General features: G+C 39.0%; 1 protein-coding gene across 1 annotated transcript in view; it reads left to right on the top strand.

Moving 5' to 3' along the window:
• slc12a3 (solute carrier family 12 member 3) overlaps window positions 1-23,761 on the top strand; it is a 98,308-nt gene that overhangs the window by 17,360 nt on the left and 57,187 nt on the right. The window contains exons 3-6 of the mRNA XM_079680484.1: window positions 21,846-21,921; window positions 22,046-22,141; window positions 22,348-22,487; window positions 22,607-22,717. Coding sequence (XP_079536610.1) covers window positions 21,846-21,921; window positions 22,046-22,141; window positions 22,348-22,487; window positions 22,607-22,717 — 423 coding nt within the window. The remainder of the gene's footprint in view (window positions 1-21,845; window positions 21,922-22,045; window positions 22,142-22,347; window positions 22,488-22,606; window positions 22,718-23,761) is intronic.

The following is a 23,761-nucleotide window of genomic DNA, read 5'->3' as shown; positions in this document are numbered from 1 at the left end:
AACATGTTCATAAAACCTTTGCTTAACATATCTAATTTTCTTCTCTGCCTCTTTAGTAAGGAGACAGTTTATAGCTGATTTGAGGGCAGATATTTCTTCCCATAAAGTAGGTGATGGTAAGTTGATATAAGCTTTTTCCTTGTCTGTCAGTTAAATTGCTAAGTTATTTTGCTCTCTACATTTTTGGCACCTCTTAGTGGATGTATAAGATATAATCAGGCCTCTTGGATAGGCTTTGCAGGTTTCCCACAAAAGTGATGGATTGTCCGTTGATGTGAGGTTAATCGACAGGAATACTTTAAATTCAGTTATAAAATAGGATATAAAGGTGTTGTCCCTCAGTATAACACTATCCAGTCTCCACTGCCTAGGCTGGTTTATTGGATTCCTAAGCTTTAAGTCCATGACCACGGCGGCATGGTTGGATATAATTATACTCCCAATGTCACAAGATAGTATGGAATGCATGTCAGCTTTAGGTATAAAAAAATAGTCAAGCCTAGTCTGACACCCATGGGGAGCTGAGAAGAAAGTATATTCCTTGTTAGCGGGGTGGAGGTTCCTCCATACATCCTCAAATCCAAAATCTTTGGAAATAGAACGAAGAGCACTTGCTTGACGAGAGGGAGCATTAGTGCTATGAGGGAATCTGTCTATTAGTGGGTTCATTATACAATTAAAATCACCTCCTACATTGACTGTATCAGCTGTCATTTCTGCAAGTTCCATAAACATATTAGTAACGGTATCTGGTGGGGTGACCTGGTGGATGATAAACATTCATAATAAGAATATCTTACCCTTGTAAACTGCCCTTAATTATCGCATAACGACCCTTCTTATCTTTTATACATTTTACAATTTTAAAGGGCAGATTCCGTTTCATACGTATAGCGACACCCCTACTTCTAGTTGTAAATGATGAATAGAATATTTTCCCATATGGTCCATGTTGAAGCCTTGAGTGTTCTCTGTCATCAAGGTGAGTTTCTTGGACTAATGCAATGTCTATATTTTCCTTCTGCAGAAAGGTAAATACTTTTCTGCGGTTTATGGGGCTATGAATGTGTATAATGTATATGTATATGTATGTATATGAATGTATATGTATGTTCCATGTACAAATCCTAAGTTTATTTGCCATTATCTAAACTTTTTATGTAGTTATATGACTGGGAATGTCCTGACACCTTCTCCTCAATAAACATAATGATATAGTGACTGAGCTGTGTAACACAAAAAACTAAACAAAGCACATAAAATCCTAAACTAACACATAACAGAAATGGGGAAAAGTCCCTACTAAGCATGTAGGGAATCTCACTCTTCCTCCTTCCCACAGCCGACAGTCTGAGTATATTATAAAGAATAGCCAGTTAATTGATGCATTATAGCACAGGCCTTTGTCAGATGGTATATTACGCAGTTTTTTTTCTGCTTCGAATAGTTCTCTCTTTTTTCCCCATACCTGTGTTTGCATCACTGTAACCAATGAGCACCTGCATGTGTGCATGAGAATGGCCCTCACACCATTTCACCCCAGATTTACAAAATCCTGGCAGGACAAGCTCAAGCTCAATTCTCGCATTGAATTTTAAAAAAGTGAGTGAGGGACTGTTCAATTGTTATGATGTGTAAAGACTGATATTGTTCTATAATCGTCTGAAACTCTTAAGTCATGATGAGAAACGGTTAACAAAGAAAAAGGGAAACTCAAGCTGCTGCTACACTTTATTTTATTTATCTCAAATTAAGCACTTTTAAGATGCACATATTTTCAAAAGCTATTTTATTTATTTTCTCTATTTTATTTTTAAATGCAGCCCGAGAGGAACATTACACATATCCACAGTATTTACTGTATATCTGTATAGTTCGATGTTAATTGACAATAACTATTGTTGTTTTTGAATTGTACTTTCTTTATTTGATTGGCAGTCAGTTGTTGATTACATGCAAACGTTGATAAAGCTACAGCTATTTCAATATATATCACACTAATTCATAAAGCAAGTTAGACATTTTGAAGTTCCGGACCTTTGCATTGGGAGATTTTCTCTAACTTGACCTCGTTGAATCTTAGTTGAATACCCCTGCTGTATGCCTTGCACAATTTCTCAAACGCTCTTATTTAGCCATCAACTTTTAGGTTTAGCTTGAGGTTGTTTTAGGCATGTGGAAACTAACAATGAAGACAATAAAGATGAATACTTGATTCAAAAATACATTATTAAATTAACTAAACACATTTTGAACAAAATTAACATTGCTGTGAAATAAAATAAATAATATTTCACATCAAAAGAAAGAACAGTGTTTTAACAAATCGTATTAAATAATCTGATGACAGAACTGTAAACAGAATAACTGAAACTTTAACAAAATAAAGAGTAACTCTGTTACCTCTAACCTGTTAAACCCCGAGCCTGTTTTTCAGGTTTCAGGCTCGAAAATGACATTCCCAGAACAAATGACCATATCTTCCCTTCTAAAAGGGTTAAATTAATAATCTTTTTTCTCAAAGTAATGATAAACCTATCAGTTGGATGTAGAAAAGTCAGATTCAATATAGATGTTTTTTATTTTAAAGAAAATTCAGATTGAACATGGTAAAAAACTGTAAATTATAGTGTCCGTCCAAAAAATATTTTGTACTTATAGTGAAAACTAACCTTGGATGATGGGTTAGTAGAGTAAAAGCTTTAGGAATCCAAAGTACAACATATAATAAGTACCCTGTATCAAGATTGATGCAAAACAAGTGATATTTGACATTTTTAGACAGATTTAGCAAAGCAGCAGCCACTCTGGTGGCTACTATTAGCAGCTAACTTTTGCTCTGCGATTTTTACATAAAAATGGAATTATGGATTATAAATAATTCCAATTATTGACCAGAAACTTTATCAACCTATGGATTAACCGATTCAGCCGCGTTTTTTCTCGTTTTAATGCCATTGAACACGTATTTTGATCAGATTAACAGCTACGGTGAGACGATCTCCCTAGAAGCTACGTAAAGGTACGTGTTGTGATGTCTGTCTTTGCTTCCCCTTTCGCAAGTTGGGATCACTCAGTGATGATACTATATACCTAAATAATCTGTGGAACCTCAGCTTTAATCGGATATCTTGTATGTGCAGCTACGATAAGTAATAAGGGTACTTTTATCTTGAGTTCTGTGCCAATGTCCGTTAGCATTTTTCGCTAAGGGGTCATTTAGATGCTTCTTATGAGACTTGTGGTTTTTTTTGGTAAAAATTGTTTATATCGTCAATTAGCTGAGATTATATCCGTTAATCTGGTATCCGGCGGGGACCTTGGGGTTTAACAGGCTAATCATTAACCCATGTTTGTATCATTGAGTTAATTCTGTGTGTTGCTGCTAGCATACATAACACCTGACGTGGAAACTTTACTCGTGGACGGGGCTACAGAGCTACTAGAAAGACAGTCGAAACCGATGCATTCCTCCGTCTGAATGTGGTGCACTTTTGCTAAATGTTTAGACAAATTGCTCGTGTTACCGCCCTTACATGCTAAACTCTTATTGCACTTTTGGCAACGAGCATTGTCCACATCGAGACGGGTAAAGTTTAACCACACCTCGGAGCGCGTTCTCTCCGCCATCTCCGCAGTGTGTGGTTGCATGTAGCAGCTGCGTGTGTGTAAACTGCCCCGCCCCCTCCCACACAGACGGGGGAGAGAGAGATCTCGTCTGATCGAAAATACATCATAGACGCATTTGTTTGTCTTTTTGCATGTTAGAAACGAGTTGGCGACACTAAGACTGCAATATAATGTTTTTGTAGCAACAATACATGACATATATTTTTTAAATGTCTCCAGTACCGATAAAAAGACCAATAACGTTGGAGCTTAACAGCGCGTAAAACACACGTGATGACGTCACCAACGAATCGACGACTGAACTAGTTGGCAACTAATTTGGTAATCAATTTTAATCTATTAAGTCGATTAGTTGTTGCACCCCTAGTGGTCAACACATTCTCACTCCCAACTCGGCCTATGTTGACGTTATGTCAGGATCCCTTGGCGTCACTATCAAACGCAGTGGGGGGCCTTTAGCGTCGATTTTCAACTATCAGGGAGCCCCATTGACTTGCAAAGAGCTCCCTGAACGTTGGTAATAGACGATTTGGGACCGCGGAGAAATGCTCTCCGCAGATCCATTCTCAAAGCGTTTATCAACCTTTTTCTTACTCAATATCAAGCCACATTTATTGTTTTTACTTCTTTATTTTAATTGTATAATGTCTGACTTTTGTTGCCGTCAGTTATGGGGAGAATAGGGGCTCAGAATACTGAAATCTGTATTGTTTCATCGTTTTTTCCTTGTAATTTTGTATTCTCTTCTAAGCCACAGACTGTTATTTACTCAACAATAACAAATAATTATCCTTTTGTTTATTTATTTGTTTGATTGTATAATGTTGGACTTTTGGAGTCCGTCAGGACCAACAGTCGGAGCAGCTCATTCGAACACAGGAAGCTGTATTTTCAAAATAAGAGTTCATTTTAATATTATGTTTGATAATATATATTGTATTAACTAGACCACTGGGTCATGTTAAGACCATCTTTTCTGTTGGTTTGGTGTTACAAATATCAAAACAATATATGTGTGGATAACAAAATACATCCATCATAGACTAAACTGGAAACAAGCGGTATATTGTATTGTGTTTTTTAACCCGCCTAGTGGTTTAAGGCAAGGCAAGGCAAGGCATGGCAAGGCAAGGTAAGGCAAGGCAAGGCAAGTTTATTTATATAGCACTTTTCAACACAAGGCAATTCAAAGTGCTTTACAAAAAATGAAAGACATTAAGAAAATGGCATTTAAAATCAGTCATTAAAAAGAAAAGTTAATAAAATAAACATTAAAAGAAAAAATACATGGATAAAAGTTACAGTGCAGTCTAAGATATGAATAGTTCAATTAAAAGCAGCCACAAAAAGAAAAGTCTTCAGCCTGGATTTAAAAGTAGTCAGAGTTGCAGCGGACCTGCAGGTTTCTGGGAGTTTGTTCCAGATATTTGGAGCATAATAACTGAACGCTGCTTTACCATGTTTAGTTCTGACTCTGGGGACAGAAAGCTGACCAGCACCTGAAGACCTGAGAGATCTGGATGGTTCATAATTTAGCAGAAGGTCAGAAATGTATTTTGGGCCTAAACCATTCAGTGCTTTATAAACCAGCAGCAGTATTTTGAAATCTATTCTTTGACACACAGGAAGCCAGTGTAAAGACTTCAAAACAGGAGTGATGTGATCCACTTTCTTAGTGTTAGTGAGTACTCGAGCAGCGGTGTTCTGAATCAGCTGCAGCTTTCTGATAGATTTTTTAGTGAGACCTGTGAAGACACCATTGCAGTAGTCCAGTCTACTGAAGATAAAAGCATGGACAAGTTTTTCCAAATCCTGCTGTGACATTAGTCTTTTAATCCTAGATATGTTCTTTAGGTGATGGTAGGCTGATTTAGTAACTGTTTTAATGTGACTGTTGAAACTCAGGTCAGAGTCCATGACTACACCTAGATTTCTGGCTTTATCTGTTGTTTTGAACATTGAAGACTGAAGCTCAGCGCTAACTTTTGTACGTTCTGCCTTGGCTCCAAAAACCATTACCTCAGTTTTATCTTTGTTTAATTGGAGAAAGTTCTGACACATCCAGTCATTGATTTGTTCAATGCACTTACTCAGTGTTTCAATTGGAGCATAGTCTCCTGGTGAAATTGTTACGTACATTTGTGTGTCATCTGCATAGCTATGGTAACTTATTTTGTTGTTTTTCATTATCTGAACCAGTGGTAGCGTGTAGATGTGAAAGAGAAGAGGCCCCAAGATGGAGCCTTGAGGTACCCCACATGTTATATTTGTCAACTCAGATGTGTAGTTACCTATAGCAACAAAGTTGTTTCTGTCCTTTAAATAGGATTCAAAGCAATGTAGAACTGTTTCCGAAAGTCCCACCCAGTTTTCTAGTCGGTCTAGTAATATGTTGTGTTCAACAGTGTCAAACGCAGCACTGAGATCTAATAATACTAACACTGAAGTTCTGCCACTGTCTGTGTTTAAGTGGATGTCATTGAAGACCTTTACAAGAGCAGTCTCAGTGCTGTGGTTTGGACGAAAGCCTGACTGGAACACATCGAAACAGTTATTTAAATGCAAGAAGTTACTCAACTGTTGAAAAACAACTTTTCAATGATTTTACCTAGAAATGGCAGGTTTGATATGGGCCTATAATTGTTCATGACTGAAGCGTCTAGATTATTATTTTTTAAGAGCGGTTTAATGACTGCAGTTTTCAGGGCCTGTGGAAAAATACCTGAGTGAAGAGACTTGTTTACTATGTGAAGTAGATCTGAGGCCATGCAAGGAAAAACCTCTTTGATCCTGTTGGAATAATATCAAGGCAGCAGGAGGAGGATTTCAGAAGTTGAATAATGTCCTCTAGGTTTTTATCTTTAATCTGATGGAATTGTGTCATGATGTCTGATTTGATATTAGGTGGACATAGGGACAACACATTTGCTGTACCTGATGCAGAGGCACTGACTGTTTGTCTGATTTTCTGAATTTTGTAAGTGAAGAAGCAGGCAAAATCATTGCACGCCCTGGTGGATAGAAATTCAGAGGCAAATGACACTGGGGGGTTAGTTAGTCTGTCGACGGTAGCGAACAAGGCACGTGCGTTGTTTTTGTTTTTGGTAATGATGTCAGACAAGAAAGACTGTTGTGCGTTTTTCAATTCCAAATTATAAAGGCCAAGGCCCTTTCTCATTTCTCTAACTCCCCTCCTCGACTCCCCTCCTCGACTCCTATCCTCGAGACTTAGTCCCGCCCACAGGAGATGCGAGCGGAGGAGCCGAGGAGGGGAACCGAGGATAGAGGAGGGGAAGCAGCAGGCGGTTAGAGAAATGAGAACTCCTCTCCTCTGAGCGGTCATTTTAAAGAGACGTCCATTAATGATGACAGGAGGCACAGCAGCCCTCTGTCTGATGCACAGATGTGTTCATGACGACTTATATATGTAATTTTAATTCATTCACAGTGCGGTATAATGAGACAATAACAGGCTACAGATGCGGACACATACACACACACACACACGTATATATTTATATAGATATATACAATTTCAGAATCAAACAGAGCACTCTCATAATAACGTAACACTATCAGAGACTGGATATATCCCCCCCCTTCTCCCCTCTCTGGTCGCTACAATGAGGAAAATAAATTACGGGCCAAAAGTTTTATTTACAAGTAGGCTATTAAAAGTAAGCAGAGGACACCAAACCAACTGAGACCTGTCTGTCCGCTGCATACGCACACACTGTACCACACACACCTACACCACACACACGCACCTACAGGTCCTAAAACAGGCTACAGCCATTGTGTATTTTATTATGTGAAGCACTAAATGGTTTTAGAAAAATATTGAATCTTTGTTTGTAGATATAAACTAAAGCAAATACAGAGAGTAGGCCTGTTATACTGAGTGATATATATTATACACACTGCTCTGGTTTCTGCACAGACCTCACAGCTGTTCTCACTGTAAACATCGCGTCGCGATGAAAGCAGAATAAAATAATATCCAGGGGATGCATGCAGAGCTGTCATTGGCTGAGATAAGTCCGGCCATCCATCACGACTCTTTGAAACATCTCTGTTCCCGGAAATGCATCCATGAAGGAGCCGTGGAGGACCGTGGAGGACCCATCAGTGTATCCTTGGTTATAGCTCCTCCAGAGAGCCTCCTCGACGCTCAACCCTCGGTCCTCAAAGTGCATTTAGAGAAATGAGATGTTCTTCAACATGGCGCGCTGAAATTCATATCCGGGTCACTACCGGAGGACCGAGGAGTCGAGGAGTCGAGGAGTCGAGGAGGGGGATTTGATGAAATGAGAAATGGCCCAAGTCTTTCTTTATAGATTTCAAAGTGAATCTGGAGATTTGTTTTTCGCCACCTGCGTTCAGCTTTTCGACATTCTCTTTTTTCTGTTTTCACGGTCATGGCCTTTCTCCATGGAGATATTTTCTTGCCAGACACTTCCTTTACCTTAGTTGGAGCAATGGCATCTATAACATTTTTAATTGTTGAATTAAAATGATCTACTGATCTACATTTACTGAGATGTTAGCATGGTGACTTTCTGCCGCTTTCCTCCGTGGTGCAGTGCTGATCGTTTCACCACGGAGGAAAGCACTTCACTAATTGCAGTACCCATAAGGAGCTGTAAAGATGCCGCAGTTTTTGCGTGGCTGTGTCTTTAGTTGAAAGCCCAGTGGCGATCTGCTCATTTCTCATTTAAATAATATGCTACAAAGGGGCTGACTGGCCATCTGTGTGTTGAACTTTCCTGTCGGCTCCCAGACCGTAGTCGAGGAGAGCAGCAGCAACAAGCTTCAGGTTCAATAACCCACTTTAGCTTAAATGACTGGAGAGAGGCGAGCTCTTCTTGGGAGGCCGTCAACAAATACATCACAGACCTCTGTTTTTCTGCTTCCTCGTTTCACTTCCAGAAACATACTCACGTTCCCTCACTGTCGCTCTACCATCCACAAACACACATGCACAAGCCACAGCCCTCTCTCTCTCTCTTAAAGGGACAGCAATCTCATCTCACTCTGCATGACCCTAATATCATAACATGTGTGCTCTGGAGAATCACAGAACAGACGATCGTCCTTATTATTATGCCGTTTAAACCAATTATTTAAATGTGTTTGTTAAATTCGGCATCATGTAAGTTGCGCTGACAGGTCCACACACTGCTTCGCCACAGCGAGGCTCCCCCGCCCTACTGCTGATAGCTGAGGAGCGTCAAGCTCCTCAACCCCCCCACGTTGATAATTATCGATCGTTGGCACGCTGATAACAATTTTTTTTTTAAATGGCACTTCATATCAAAAAGGTTGCTGACCCCTGGACTAGACGGTCAAAGTCAATACACACTATAGACAGCAGTTCAGTAAAGTCATCAAAAAAGCTTGCACAGTATTTGGGTGGTCTATAGATATTTAGGAACAGAGCTCGAGAGGAGCATTTCAGCTGAAGGGCCACATATTCAAAAGAAGCAAAGTTCCCATAATATGTCTTCCTGCATTGAAGGGAATCATTGAACAAAATAGCAACTCCACCCACTTTCTTATGCATTCTTTCCTGACTCATAAAACTCAAGTTGGGAGGTGTTGATTCGATAAGAACAGCTGCACTGTTATTTTGTTCAATCCAAGTTTCTGTTAAAAACATAAAATCAAGATTGTGCTCAGTGATAAAATCATTGATTAAAAATGTTTTTCCTGCCAAAGACCTGACATTTAATACAGCTAGTTTAAGTTCGCTAAACACACTATCAGTCAGGTTTTTTGTAACAAGCTGTGGCTGACATGGAATCACTGCTAAATTTGATAAACTCACACAAACGTTTGAGCGCTTCCTGTATCTAAGCTGATTCACTGCTCTTAATCTATTACCTATCAACACAGATATCGGCAAAGCTACAGGCAGGCAGGGCCCCGGCATGTCCTGGAAAAAGTTGAGAGTGCCATACGCCCTTGAGCCTGGACCCATCAAATATCAGTTTGCAGCGTTTTGTACACATACATCCCTATCAGGCTTTGAAGGGGAGGGAGGACCCACCACCCTGCTCCTCTCATCATAGGAGGGCAGGGTGAGATCTACACTGTAGGAAGGGGGGTTTGGAAATCTGCTTCCATCTTCCTTGTATTGTTTTGGTTTGGATGATTGTGGTAGGCATGGTGATGAAACCGGGGGAGATGGTGCTTTCGGCTTTTCTGTGATTTTGGTGGGCGTCGTTGAGGGGCGGGGGTAAAGGACATTCTGCGAACCCTGCGTATCGCCTTCATGCGGTCATTGAACTCCAGGGGGGAGGGCGAGGGTGAAAGGGTGAGCGGAGAGTAGAGAGAGCTGGGGGATGAATGAAGAGTATCCTCAAAGGCGTTGACAGGGGGGGTGACGGGCAGTGGAGACTCCTCCATTTGTGTCATAGGTCTCCCATTATCAAGACATTCCTCAGGCCGGTGCACTGATACTTGTTCAAGGTTTTCTGAGTGAAGTGTTGTGTCTTTCTCTTGTTTTGATTCCTCTTGCCGCTTGTCCTTGGCAGAGGGAACAGATTGATGGTGCAGGCAGTTGAATATGTTAGAGATAAACAATTTCACTCCTGACTTGTTCAGGCAAACTCCATTTGCCTTATAAAGATGTCTGCGAGCACTTTTTAGATTTTTTTTGTTCATATGTTATATTTGATGAAAACATAAAAAATATTAAGAGTACATACAAAATAAGGGGAAAGTAGAAGGTCAATGATAGAAATATTGAACAGAAAAAATCAAGAAGCTGTAGTGATCTCTACAATAAAACAGTTTAGTGCCAGATGTACAAAGATATTAATAGGAGGATGTGCAAAACAGACAAACTAATTAGGCTTAATTTAAACATTAAAGAATAATTTAGGTCAAGGTCTTCTTTTAAATAAGAAAAAAGCTTTTGGGGTATCTACAGATAAATATTAAGCCTCACAAAGTACTTAACGTCTAATATATTGCATAGTTTGTTTTGGGACTTGACAACAGTGGTTGCGTTCGACTTTTTCGTTGTCCGTCATTTTGACGGACAGGATCGTAAAATGTCCGTCCTAATCCATTATTACACGTCATTTTATTTTTCATGTTTTAATGATGAGATGAGACATATGTAATATTTATGTTTGGGTACTGAGCAACACATGTTCATTCATTCATTTGTTGGTAATGATTCATACAGAGCTTTTAAGGGCATGGAGAAAAAAAAGAAAGAACAGAGACACCAACCTTGTGGTCACTTTTCATGTCAACACGAACATGAATGATTTATTTTTTCCTGCACTGACAGCACAGCAGAGGGGGGGGCAGAGGCCGCTAAAAACACCGCGACCATTGTGCCTAAACAGGCAAATATGAACAATGCCATCGTTTTAAATGAGACAATTACAATCAAAAATATGAACAAAACATTTACAAGAACAACTCAATTGACCTGCTGAACGCTGATTTCTGAATCGTTGTGCACCCTCAAACAAATCCGTTACTCATCTTAGCTTTTCTACAGATGTTGCAGAACATTTTGCCATCTTCCCTCCTCAGCCACTTAAACTCTTGCTCCCACTGAACCCGGTACCACCGCTTGAACTCCTTGCCACTTGCTTGCCCCTCTGCCGCTGCCTGAACGTTATCAGTTTTAGTCTCACTGGCTTGTCCTTCATCCTCCACCGCATCAATCACACCATCACAATTACTGGGCTTATGAAAAAAGCTTCGGACGATCAGCTGCCGTGACATTTTATGATTGTTAAAGCCGGTTAAACAACGAGGTAATCAACAAGGTCAACAACAAGACTAGACAATAGCTACTTAATATACACACACTCGCCACCAACTGGACAGGGGTGTGAATGACTAAATAATAGTTACAGACTACAGTAGAGTACAGTAGATCGCCCTCAGTCTACCTGGCCACTAAGGATGTAATATAATGTGGGCCGCTGGTGGACATTTTGGCGCTGTTCCAGAGTTGTGTTCTAATCCGTCAAAATGACGGACTGCTTTCAGATTTTTCCGTCATTGTTAGAAAAATAAAAATATTCGGTTAACGCGACCTCTGCTTGACAATGAACTTTCTTGCAATGTTAACTATGTTGAAGCACTTATTTGAACTGATATTATACATATTTATACTCTTATAAGATGTATGTAGATAGTATAAGAAATGTGCAGATTGACAGTTTAATGGTTGAGGTATAGACACATATTGATAGATGTCTTGTAATGCACAGTTGAGGAACCTGCGACCCACATTTTTCATCTCTGACCTTGTCAGGTGTTGAACAATCAATAAATAAAGAACACAGAATTATTAAATATAAAACACAGAATTTGTGTGATTATACTAAATGATTTACAAATAAACACCACTGCATATTTACAACTGTTACACATGCTGATGTAACGCAAATGTTTCTAACTTGGGATCAATAAAGTATATCTTATCTTAAATGATCGATGGCTACTGCCAGATTTGCAAAATGTGCCTCTGAACCTTGACAAGTGCATGTTTCAAGGCTGTTGAGGCAGAATCTCCGCTTCGCGCGTTCCTCTATGAGTTTGTTTTAAAAGAAGGAAAAGTCAAAGCACCAGGATAAGGGTTAAACAATAATCTGCTTTAGTGGTAGAAACATACAATACATCACCCAATCACCTAATCACGAAGCACTCTGCAACAGCAGCTTCAGAATGCAGAATGCTCCGGCTCTGGTTCATCCAGCCGGAAAAGGACTTACCATTTCAGCAACAGGAGGAAAAAGATAACGAACTTAGAGAAAACACAGGCTTTCATACTAAAAACACAGGAGGAGGTGTGTGAATACTTCCCCCAGAGGTCATCTCATTGGGAGAGACCAACACATGGCATGTCGTACCCAATCAGCGCGACGCAACAGAAGAAACCCGGAAACAAAAAGTCTCTTTCAGTTTGACGAAAACCAGATACCTTTTGGTGTCTGGAACGAACCTGCTCTAAATAACAAGTTTCCTTATCTTATTTCACATCTTGCAGCCAGCACAGTCACATATTCCTTTATGGCTCTTTGTCTCTGTGGCCATCTCCCCCCCCCTCAGTTGTTAAAGCACCTTTCGTTTCACCTACTCTTGGCATCTATTAAGATATAGTTGGATTATACAAATATCACATGTGAGTTACCTTAATATCCACAATACCGAGGAAAACATTACTGCTATTCTTGATACAAAGTAATTAAACACACACATATATTTAAGACAAGTAGATTTCCCTGATATCTGACATGCTGAAAATCTTAAGAAGAATGTCTCTCTTCTCTGTCCTGAAGAGCTGCTTTCCACTTTATATAGAGTAATTAAACAGGTTTAAGCTAATTTCTGCACAATGTTTGTAGCATTTTGGAGGGATGCCCAAATAAGGATGTCCCCTGCTCACATCCCCCTCTAAACCCAAAGACTTCACCTCTCTATATTGGGGAGGAAAAATATACTTTGTCCCTTCAAATTTAACACACCCGAATATATAAGGTGGCATTAAAATAAATATCTCACAATTCCCCCTTTTGGTCTAATCAAAAAGACCAATTTACATAAGACATTGGAAACATAACTACTGTCAGTCTTAGCCGCTGTGTCTGTTCCCCAACAGTATATAAATCCATCAGAAGCTGGGATTTAGAGCACTTTACCTCTGGGAACAGAAAAAACTTTCAATGTCAGTGAAAAAAGACCAAAATATGTTAAAAAACTGCGTCCTTGTGTGTTGGATCATCAGGGCCCCCCCCCCCCCCCCTCAAAGGAATACGCCAAACAGGGCAGCTGATAGGGAGGGGGAGATTCGGCCTTTCCTTCAAAGGTGGAACTGATTAATCTGATCAGAGAGAAGTAGACTCCTCTGCTGCCTCGACAAGTCCCCCAGCCTGCTGACAGCCGCTTCCAAGTCGTCTGCTGTAAGGATATCCGTTGGCGTTCTCGTCCAGTCCGCTGATGATAGCTTCCGAGTCGTCTGCTGTAAGGATGTCCGCGAGGTCCTTCCTGATGATTTCCATGCCACACACTGGCTCCAGAAGTCCCCCTTTTCTCTTAGGCGGACGGCATGAGATGTCCTCTGGGTCACTCAGTGGGGGCCGGAGTTGAGCCACGTAGGCCTGACGACCTTCAGCCAGATGAACTCCGCTGTGTCGGCCTCCTGCTCCTCGGGTCCCCCTTTGGCGTCAGGAACCTGTGTGGAGAAATCTGATACACCCCTCAAGTCTACGCTCAGGGTTCCTGGGCCCTCAGGTGTTTGACCCACCACTGGTAGGCTGCTTGGAGCCTGTTGGTGGGGTGTCTTAAAACAACAGCTGTCTGTGAACAGGTTTTCTAAATTAGTTGCAGACCTCCTATCTGCCAGTGCAGCTTCAGAAACTTAATATTTGGCCTGTGTCAACAAAATAAACCCCAACATCTTTTGGTGAACTAAATAACATATTTCAATAGCTCTAAATTTCTGACAAGCATCTGTGTTATTTTTAAATGAAATCCTTGAGATCCTATTTAAAATCTAAATATAATATTAACTGCTAATGTTTCTGGTAATGGAACACACTAATGTTATGGATTAAAAAACAACTAATTTCATGATACTGACAAAGTGAATCATTTCCTGGTGATACTGCTTCTACCTGTCAGTGCTTAGATAATATCAAGCTGAAAAATGAATACAGAAATCCAACATACTGTCATCAAATGTCTTTCTATTATGAATTTAAATTAAATGTACATCCCAATAATGATCTAAACCAAAAAGTCTATGGCTTTTACTTCTTTACCAGGCTAGTTATAAGATGTTGTCTAAATTAAATTATATCTCATTACATTACTATGTTTTAACTTAACTATAATATGTTCTTTCTATATTTCAAACCTCAGTTACTTTAATACCTGTTGAAATATTACAAAATTGTTTCATTTTCACAGTTCACCTTCTCTGGTATTCTCATTCTGGAATTACCTCTCTCAGTAGCCCCTTGGCCACTGATTCTGCATCTGTGTTACCTGTTGAAATGTAATCAATATTAGAAACATGTCAACATTCATCAAACAGTATCTTATCCCCAGATATGGAGCAGGTCAAATCTAAAACTGTCAATCAATGGTCAGATTGAACTTCTGAGTTGGGGTGGCAGGTTTCTTTCAGTCCCTAAATGAAAAAATCCCACACTCCCCCTTTTTACTCATGTGTAACAAAATCCTGTATGGGAAGAAAACCTTCAGGTAACCAGTGCTTATAAGAAAATACCAAACATCATTCACAAAAGTACATCCATTATTTTTCACAGTAAACACTCCAGTGAAAATGAGTGTTTATCTCCGTCCTTCAGTCCTAAAAGAAACAGAATCTTCAGATTTTAGTTTGAGTTTTACATTTGCAAACCGCCAACTCTGTGGGAATTAGAAACGGGTCACATGTGCGTTTTTCCAAATGTGTGGAATTGTAGGAAACCTGTGTTTCCCATGGAGCTCCAAAATAATGTATTAGTCCAAAAACATGCTTGGTTAGTCATTGTTTTCTAATCATGCAGCTGCACTGATTACATGCAGACATACATTCACACTCACTCAGAGTCAGGTTGTAAAGTCAAGTTTGGTCAGCCCCAGAGTCAGTCATTGACAGAGCTTTTCTCAAGTCACACTGTCAGTCAGGGTCAAAGGTTATTTGGTCTTAGTTTTATTGGCCATGTGTCGTGCTCTGCAGAGACTTTAATATTCTAATAGCTGGAGTTGTACTAGTGACATCATTGTGTTGATGTCAACCAATGCAACAAAGTTTTTCTCGTGTTCGCAGCACCATTTTCTTCAGATGTTTAACAAACAAATTATCAATACACTTTATTAATATACCGCCCCTAGGAAACACAATACCTGACAAATGTTCATGCAAGGCATTCTTAAGTGAACCTGCAGAACACGGCCTTTTGAATTAATATTCCAAATTAATCAATAATAATAACAATAATCAATGTTATCAATGTGTTTACCCTTAGAAGTGAACATACCTCATAATGTTACATCAGGATGTTAAACTAAGCTTTAGCTAAATCAATCATTATTACTGTTTCAGATTTAACTGGAGGTTGAACAAACAAAACCTTTTTTTGTTTACATCATGCAAACCACTAACATATTTTCCAATTTCAGCATCAGCCTTGTTACTCTAAAATTACGTCTTAAATAGGAATATTAGAAATGAAACAAATATTTAATCTTCAGAAATGTTCTTAACAAATGGAGAGTAATGCCATCTCTTTATCTAGTGAATAGCCAACATATTTAAAAAATGTCAGATATACAAAAATAAGCCTAAATACTCTTTTACTATCAAAGTCTAAAGCTAGACCTAAGCTGAACAGTTTTGGTAATGGACAATTTAATCTAAAAACAAAACAAAACTGGACTTGTGTTCTTGTTATGTGTTCTTCAAAATACATTAGTAAATACCTTGTGAAGTATTCACAATATAACTAATCCTCTCTAGGATATGAAATCCATTCATCTTTAACCAGATACTATTTCCCTATTTATTTTTAGTTCATGATAATAATGGTATAACGTCCACACGTTTACCCATAGCTAGTCACTATGTCAAGATTATCATGTGTGACATAATAATCAGATGTCTTGTTTGCCAAACAAGGATATTAAACTTTAATCTTTTCAGTATTCCAGACCATCATTAAACAATCAGCCTCTTTTTTTAAACACTAAGCATATCGTTCCACCCCACCTTCTGGTAAACTCTTGTACAGTTATGCTGTACAATCATTGCATGATTTCTTCAGAGTCTGAACAGACTGAGACCAGCCTGTCTCAAGATCTTGTTATATTGAGAACAGTCAATGATTCATTGTCCTCTTCAGCTGTAGTCAGTGGCAGGGTCCCCAAAAAGCTAGAACCGGCCCTGGTCAGTGGGCTTCAAGGAAACTCTCTCTGGCATTGGGATGTCCTGAGGGGGAAGGAACCTCTGGATCAATGTGATACAATCAGCAGACACACGTTGTCCTCTGTACAGCAGAAATCCCCAAAGACTGCAGTACCTCTTCACACCACTGTTGCCTTGACATTGAGGCACAAGCAAACTGTCAAAACCTCCTCAGAGATGCGTTCTTTGCACAGTTCTTCTGTTTGCAATGAGCAACATTGAGTACAACCCAAAGGTGGCGCACAACTATCCAATGCTGCTGTAATCACAGCAAATCAGCTACTGAGAAAAACTCAATGTAAATCTCTCCCACAGCGGGTGACAAAATAAAACAGCAGAGTGTCTATATGGTCAGGAATGCTGAAACATGTGAATGTTAAACCCAATCAATGGTAACAGTTTTCCTATTCTTCATTACTGGTTAGATTTGTAACAGAATGCAAAACTAACTGTATTCAGCGCTATATATTTAAAACAAGTAATCTGACTACAGTTAATGAATATATTTTTGGAACACTTAAAGGAATTATTACAAAATGTAATCTTCATTATTACTAAAGCTGAAACCTAAAGAAATCATCACAGAACATTTTTCTGTCCTTATTAATTAATTGTTTCAATAAAAACTAAAAAGCATTGTGAAAACTCCTCCTTTGAGAACATCTCAACACTTTTATTCCATCTAAGCAAGGATGTCCATGACAGACACGGTCTATTAATCCAAAACGGTCTTTAATGGTATCAATTGTGAACTTTAGTATTAATTATAAATGCAACGTATGTTCTCTTTAGAACAGAGATAGGATAGTTGCATCTGAAACTGGTTAATAGCAATTTTCTGTTAACCTAGATAAGCCTGTTGTTCTTATATCTAGTAAATATATTCGTATCTTATGTTACTCATAAAACAATATGACATTTTCCAGAATAGTAGTAACTCTATATAACCTGTACTCTCTCTATACTTCTTCAAACCATCTGACTTTTCTCTCTCTCTTCCTCTCTGCGCCCTGCGGCCCCTTTGTGTAACCGTGTGAGATGGCTGGAGCAAAACCTTGTGCAGGACCTCTGTCATGGTTAAACATTAACAGATTCCCTCTGACAAACTTATAAAAACCTTCTTTTTACTTCATCATAAACTTAAAAACACCATTCTGGTGAATCGTTTACGTTTTCAGTTTCCTATCTACTTTAAACAACCATCAACTGAGAGTAACTGTATATGATAAATACAACTCCTAAATAACATTACAATATATATTTCTTCCAATGAGTTCGTTATTTCATGTCTAACAAATGTTCCTCTTTCCATGTCTTATTCTAGGTGGAATAATCCACCTATTATATTTAATTTGAATAAAACCTTACCCTTAATGTACTTCATAAACTCAGTAAATCTCTTTTTACTTTCCCCTAAGGTTACTGTATGTAATATAATTTTTCCTTGAAGTATAATTAAGTACAATCCTTAGTTAATGACAAATACCATGACATTCACAATGCAATGCAACGGTATCAATCAGTTCTCAAAGACTATGTTTAAATAGCAGCAAATCATTGTTTCTTATTTATTTCAATATATCACACAAATCACACATTGATCTGTTAATTTTCAATGTATTTCCTTCCAACTTCAGGCATTAGAGAAAAAAGCAAGCAGACACACTCCGGGCTGCTGCTGCTCTCGAGAGGAAAAAGGGGGGGGACTCTCACAGACAAATACTGACACCCCCCCCCCCTCTCCCCCGCTGCAGCTCTCCGCCTTTTTAGGAGAAGAGGGGCTTCTTTCAACAATTAACACTTCTGCTATCCTTTTATTCAATTTTTCTGCTTGAACCCACTGTTCTCCTAAGCTCTTAACTCACGCTCCTTTCGTTCAAATTCTCCCTTCATTATGACTTCGTATCTATTTATCTGACTAAGGCTGTTTCATGTTCAATAATATATTCTATTTATTCACCTGGTACATAAATATATCCTCCTCTCTGTCTGTGCAGCTTTTAAGATGCAATATTTCTTTCAACAGAATGGGAGTTTAAACCCAACAGAACAAGAGATAGCGAGATCCGTTAGTTTCAAATGGCTTTGCAAAGTTTGCGTTTTCTCCTCTTGGATTTTTACATATAACTTAACTTTGATTCCTATGAACCTAAGAATTGTTATTCTGATTTGTTCCCGATGGCGTCTGAAAACAGCCACTGAACATCCCCCAACGAGTCTTAGCCGTCTACTTTTGAAAAAAGTACGGGGCCTTTCACCGTCTTCTTACACACCACACCTCGTTGATTCACTTTTATTTTATATAACTTTCCTACCTATCTAAAATATGTATTGCATATTCCACCGCAACAACTATGACACCGGAATATGTCTCTGACAACTCTAAAATTTAGTTTAGCCAATTACAGACCTTCGATAGAAACAGGCTCGTCTGCTCACCTTTCAATTGTAGGATCCTAGTTGTAGTTGTCAGAGATTATTCTAGGTCTCTTCTCCGGACCATTCGTCCGCTGGCTGCTGATTTTCCTCTAAAAAACCCTACTCATGACGTCACCTAGTCGGCACGTCCTCACGTCGCCACCTCATGACGTCATCACGTCGGGGAAACACCATTTGTTGAGACAGAATCTCTGCTTCGCGCGTTCCTCTATGAGTTTGTTTGAAAACAAGGACAAGTCAAAGCACCAGGATAAGGGTTAAACAATAATCTGCTTTAGTGGTAGAAACATACAATACATCACCCAATCACCTAATCACGAAGCACTCTGCAACAGCAGCTTCAGAATGCAGAATGCTCCGGCTCTGGTTCATCCAGTCGGAAAAGGACTTACCATTTCAGCAACAGGAGGAAAAAGATAACGAACTTAGAGAAAACACAGGCTTTCATACTAAAAACACAGGAGGAGGTGTGTGGATGCTTCCCCCAGAGGTCATCTCATTGGGAGAGACCAACACATGGCCTGTCGTACCCAATCAGCGCGACGCAACAGAAGAAACCCGGAAACAAAAAGTCTCTTTCAGTTTGACGAAAACCAGATACCTTTTGGTGTCTGGAACGAACCTGCTGTAAATAACAAGTTTCCTTATCTTATTTCACATCTTGCAGCCAGCACAGTCACATATTCCTTTATGGCTCTTTGTCTCTGTGGCCATCTCCCCCCCCTCAGTTGTTAAAGCACCTTTCGTTTCACCTACTCTTGGCATCTTTTAAGATATAGTTGGATTATACAAATATCACATGTGAGTTACCTTAATATCCACAATACCGAGGAAAACATTATTGCTATTCTTGATACAAAGTAATTAAACACACACATATTTAAGACAAGTAGATTTCCCTGATATCTGACATGCTGAAAATCTTAAGAAGAATGTCTCTCTTCTCTGTCCTGAAGAGCTGCTTTCCACTTTATATAGAGTAATTAAACAGGTTTAAGCTAATTTCTGCACAATGTTTGTAGCATTTTGAAGGCATGCCCAAATAAGGATGTCCCCTGCTCACATCCCCCTCTAAACCCAAAGACTTCACCTCTCTATATTGGGGAGGAAAAATATACTTTGTCCCTTCAAATTTAACACACCCGAATATATAAGGTGGCATTAAAATAAATATCTCACAAGGCTTATCAAGGGGGGGGTGGACCCATTCAAATCCAGTTTTGGAAAGTCTGCCATGGTTCCATCCCATTTCAAAGTGCTGTTTGAAGCTCGGCGTAACCCTGGGCACACTGCCACTCAAACATCCAATCAAAGACCTTGAGGATTATCACAGGGTTTGTCGGTTTTTTCAAGCAAAGCCGAGAGAATACTTAATTCCGGGTGTAAAATTCTCTAAAGCAACTACTATGAGCTGCTCCGACTGTCGGTCCTGACGGACTCCAAAAGTCTGACATTATACAATCAAACAAACAAATAACACAAGGATAATTATGTGTTATTGTTGAGTAAATAACAGTGTGTGGTTTAGAAAATAATACAAAATTAGAAGGAGAAAATGATGAAACAATACAGATTTCAGTATTCTGAGCCCCTACTCTCCCCATAACTGACGGCAACAAAAGTCCTACATTATTCAATTAAAATAAAGAACTAAAAACAATAAGTGTGGCTTGATATTGAGTTAGAAAAAGGTTGATAAGCGCTGTGAGAATGGATCTGCGGAGAGCATTTCTCCGCGATCTCAACTCGTCTACTACATACGTTCAGGGAGCTCTATAGAAGCCTATGGACATCCCGGAAAGTCGAAATTTGACGCTAAAGGGCCCCCACTTGCGTTGGAAAGTGACGACAGGGACCCTGACATAACGTCAACATAGGGAATGAGAATGTGTTGGGGTAGTTCATAATTTAGCAGGAGATCAGAAATGTATTTTGGGCCTAAACCATTCAGTGCTTTATAAACCAGCAGCAGTATATTGAAATCAATTATTTGACAGACAGGAAGCCAGTGTAAAGACTTCAGAACAGGAGTGATGTGATCCACTTTCTTAGTGTTAGTGAGGACTCGAGCAGCAGCGTTCTAAATTAGCTGCAGCTTTCTAAAAGATTTTTTAGTGAGAGCTGTAAAGAGACCATTGCAGTAGTCGATCGTTCTGGTGTCAGAATCAGAATCAGAATACCTTTATTAGTCCCACATAGGGGAAATTTGCAGCGTTACAGCAGGAAAGAGCCACAAACAGCTTAGTGTCGCATATCTTACATGCGTTAAAAAAGTACTAAGTTATAATATTATAAACAAACAACACAACAATATGCTAAAAAAGTACTAAGTTATAATATAATAAACAAACAACACAAAAATATGCTAAAAAAGTACTAAGATATAATATAATAAACAATATGCTAAAAAAAGATAAAAAGTTACATAATTCTCAAAAATACAGATCAAAAACAAATCAAATCTAGAAATCAAATCCTGTAGCAGTTCTTAGGATTTAGCAGCCCGGTATATATGACAGTTATTAAAGATGGCATATGTATTTAAAGTATATATTGCACATAAAGCACATATTGCACATAGTTTGACGGTATTTAACAGCAGCAAGTTACACAATCTACAAAATACAAGATAGATACCTTGTAACAGTAACAAGGGTTTAGCAGCCAGGTATAAATTACACAGTTATTAACGGCATATATATATTGATTGATTTAGTGGCCAGGTATAAATTACACAGTTATTAATGGCATATATATATATTGCACATATAGCACATATTGCACAAAGTTGGTTTGTAAACTACAACAGTAACTCTGTGCCCATGTTCAGGTCCGCTGCATGTTGAACATCTGGGGGGTGATCCTGTACTTGAGGCTGACTTGGATCACTGCTCAGGCTGGTATTGGTACGTCCACAACATGTTTATTTGCTTTGTCAATTGTAGATGTAATTGAACCTAAAACAGTTATTGACTGTGAAAGCTTCAGTCTATCTGACACATGATTTATCTCCGTCTGTGTCTCTGTCAGGTCTGACCTGGGTGATCATCCTCCTCTCCTCCTTCATCACTGGGATCACCGGCCTCTCAACCTCCGCCATCGCTACCAACGGCAAGGTCAAAGGAGGTCTGTGTGCTCAGTTTAACATGCAGCCAACTTTGGCTACACATGTAGTTTACCTGTTAAAAAAGAAGGGTTAATATCATAAGAATATATGGACCTTTTTACACGAAAAAGAAGGGTTAATATCATAAGAATATATGGACCTTTTTGCACGTTATTGACAGTGATTGATGACCACATTTCCCACAAAATGTTTCTCCTGTCTTCAGGTGGGACCTACTTCCTGATCAGTCGCAGCCTTGGTCCAGAGCTGGGGGGGTCCATCGGTCTGATCTTTGCGTTTGCAAATGCTGTAGCTGTGGCCATGCACACTGTGGGCTTTGCAGAGACTGTAAGAGACCTCATGAGTGTAAGTATATTGCTGTGAGGGAACATGTATGTGGAGCAAAGCTTACAACGATTCTGTACAGTTCACACAATTTGTCCTTCTGTTTAAACACACCTAGTTTCACGTACTGTCCTCCTCAGGAACATGGAGCTGTCATGGTGGACCGAACCAATGACATCCGTATCATCGGCATCGTTACTGTCACATTACTACTGTGTCTCTCAATGGCTGGCATGGCGTGGGAGTCAAAGGTTAGTTCAACAAACTATATGACAACATGGTAAACTGCTATTATGGTCAACTACAATAGGCTGTTTTTTAGAATAAAGTCAAAACAAACAACTCCCACACTTTAATGTTCACTATATATAAAGCAGCACTGCCTAGGTGAAAAAATAAGTGAACATTTAAGCCAGGGGTGTCAAACATATCAACCCAGTCTCATGGCATTTCGTGTTCACCAACACGATTTTTTATCTATTGATTCGTGTTCACCAACACGATTTTCCCCTTTTTTTCATGTTGGACAGCACGACTTTAAAAGCAATGTATTTCTATTGGTAGTCTCACGGCATTACGTATTATAGGAAGACCGGAAGCTGTGTGATTCATAAAAACATGTTCTTACTCAATATCAAGCCACAATTATTGCTTTTATTTTAAATCGTATAATTTCTGACTTTTTTTGCCCTCTGTGAGGAAAAGAAATGGGGCTCAGAGCCTCAGAATACTGAAATCTGTATTTTTTAAATCTTTTTTTTCTTCTAATTTGTTATTCTTTTTAAAATAACACACTGTTATTTACTCACCAATAACACACAATTATCCTTGCTTTTATTTATTGGTTTAATTCCATAATCTCTGGCTTTTTTGGCGTTGGTAAGGAACTGAATTTCAAAATAAAAATAACTTTTATCAATTTTTTATTAAATTAGTTAGTTTTTAAGGAAGGCCAGAGCTTCAGCTGTGTCAAATAGATTGTTCCATTTAGTTAACGTTATTTAAAAGATTATGATCATGTCCCCTTTATAGAGAACCGCAGTAACGCGTCGTCAAACCCGGAAGTAAGTTAGCATTTTTAGCACTTCCGGTTCCTTCCTCAAAAAGCAATGCATTTTTTCCATAGGGTTTTGGAAAATAGCTCGAAATAAGGTCTGTGGTTGACACAAATTTAAGAGATAAATCACGTTTTGTTCTACGACATTAAATACATCAGCAGTGATTTTTGAAGAGTTTACGTGTCTGAAAAACGATGGTTGTTACCGAGTGGCTGGATAGGACTACAGAAATTGTCG

Source organism: Notothenia rossii, assembly GCF_949606895.1.
Source record: "Notothenia rossii genome assembly, chromosome: 5".
In the NCBI taxonomy this organism is placed as follows: Eukaryota; Metazoa; Chordata; class Actinopteri; order Perciformes; family Nototheniidae; genus Notothenia; species Notothenia rossii.
This window is presented reverse-complemented; position numbering and strand designations above follow the sequence as displayed.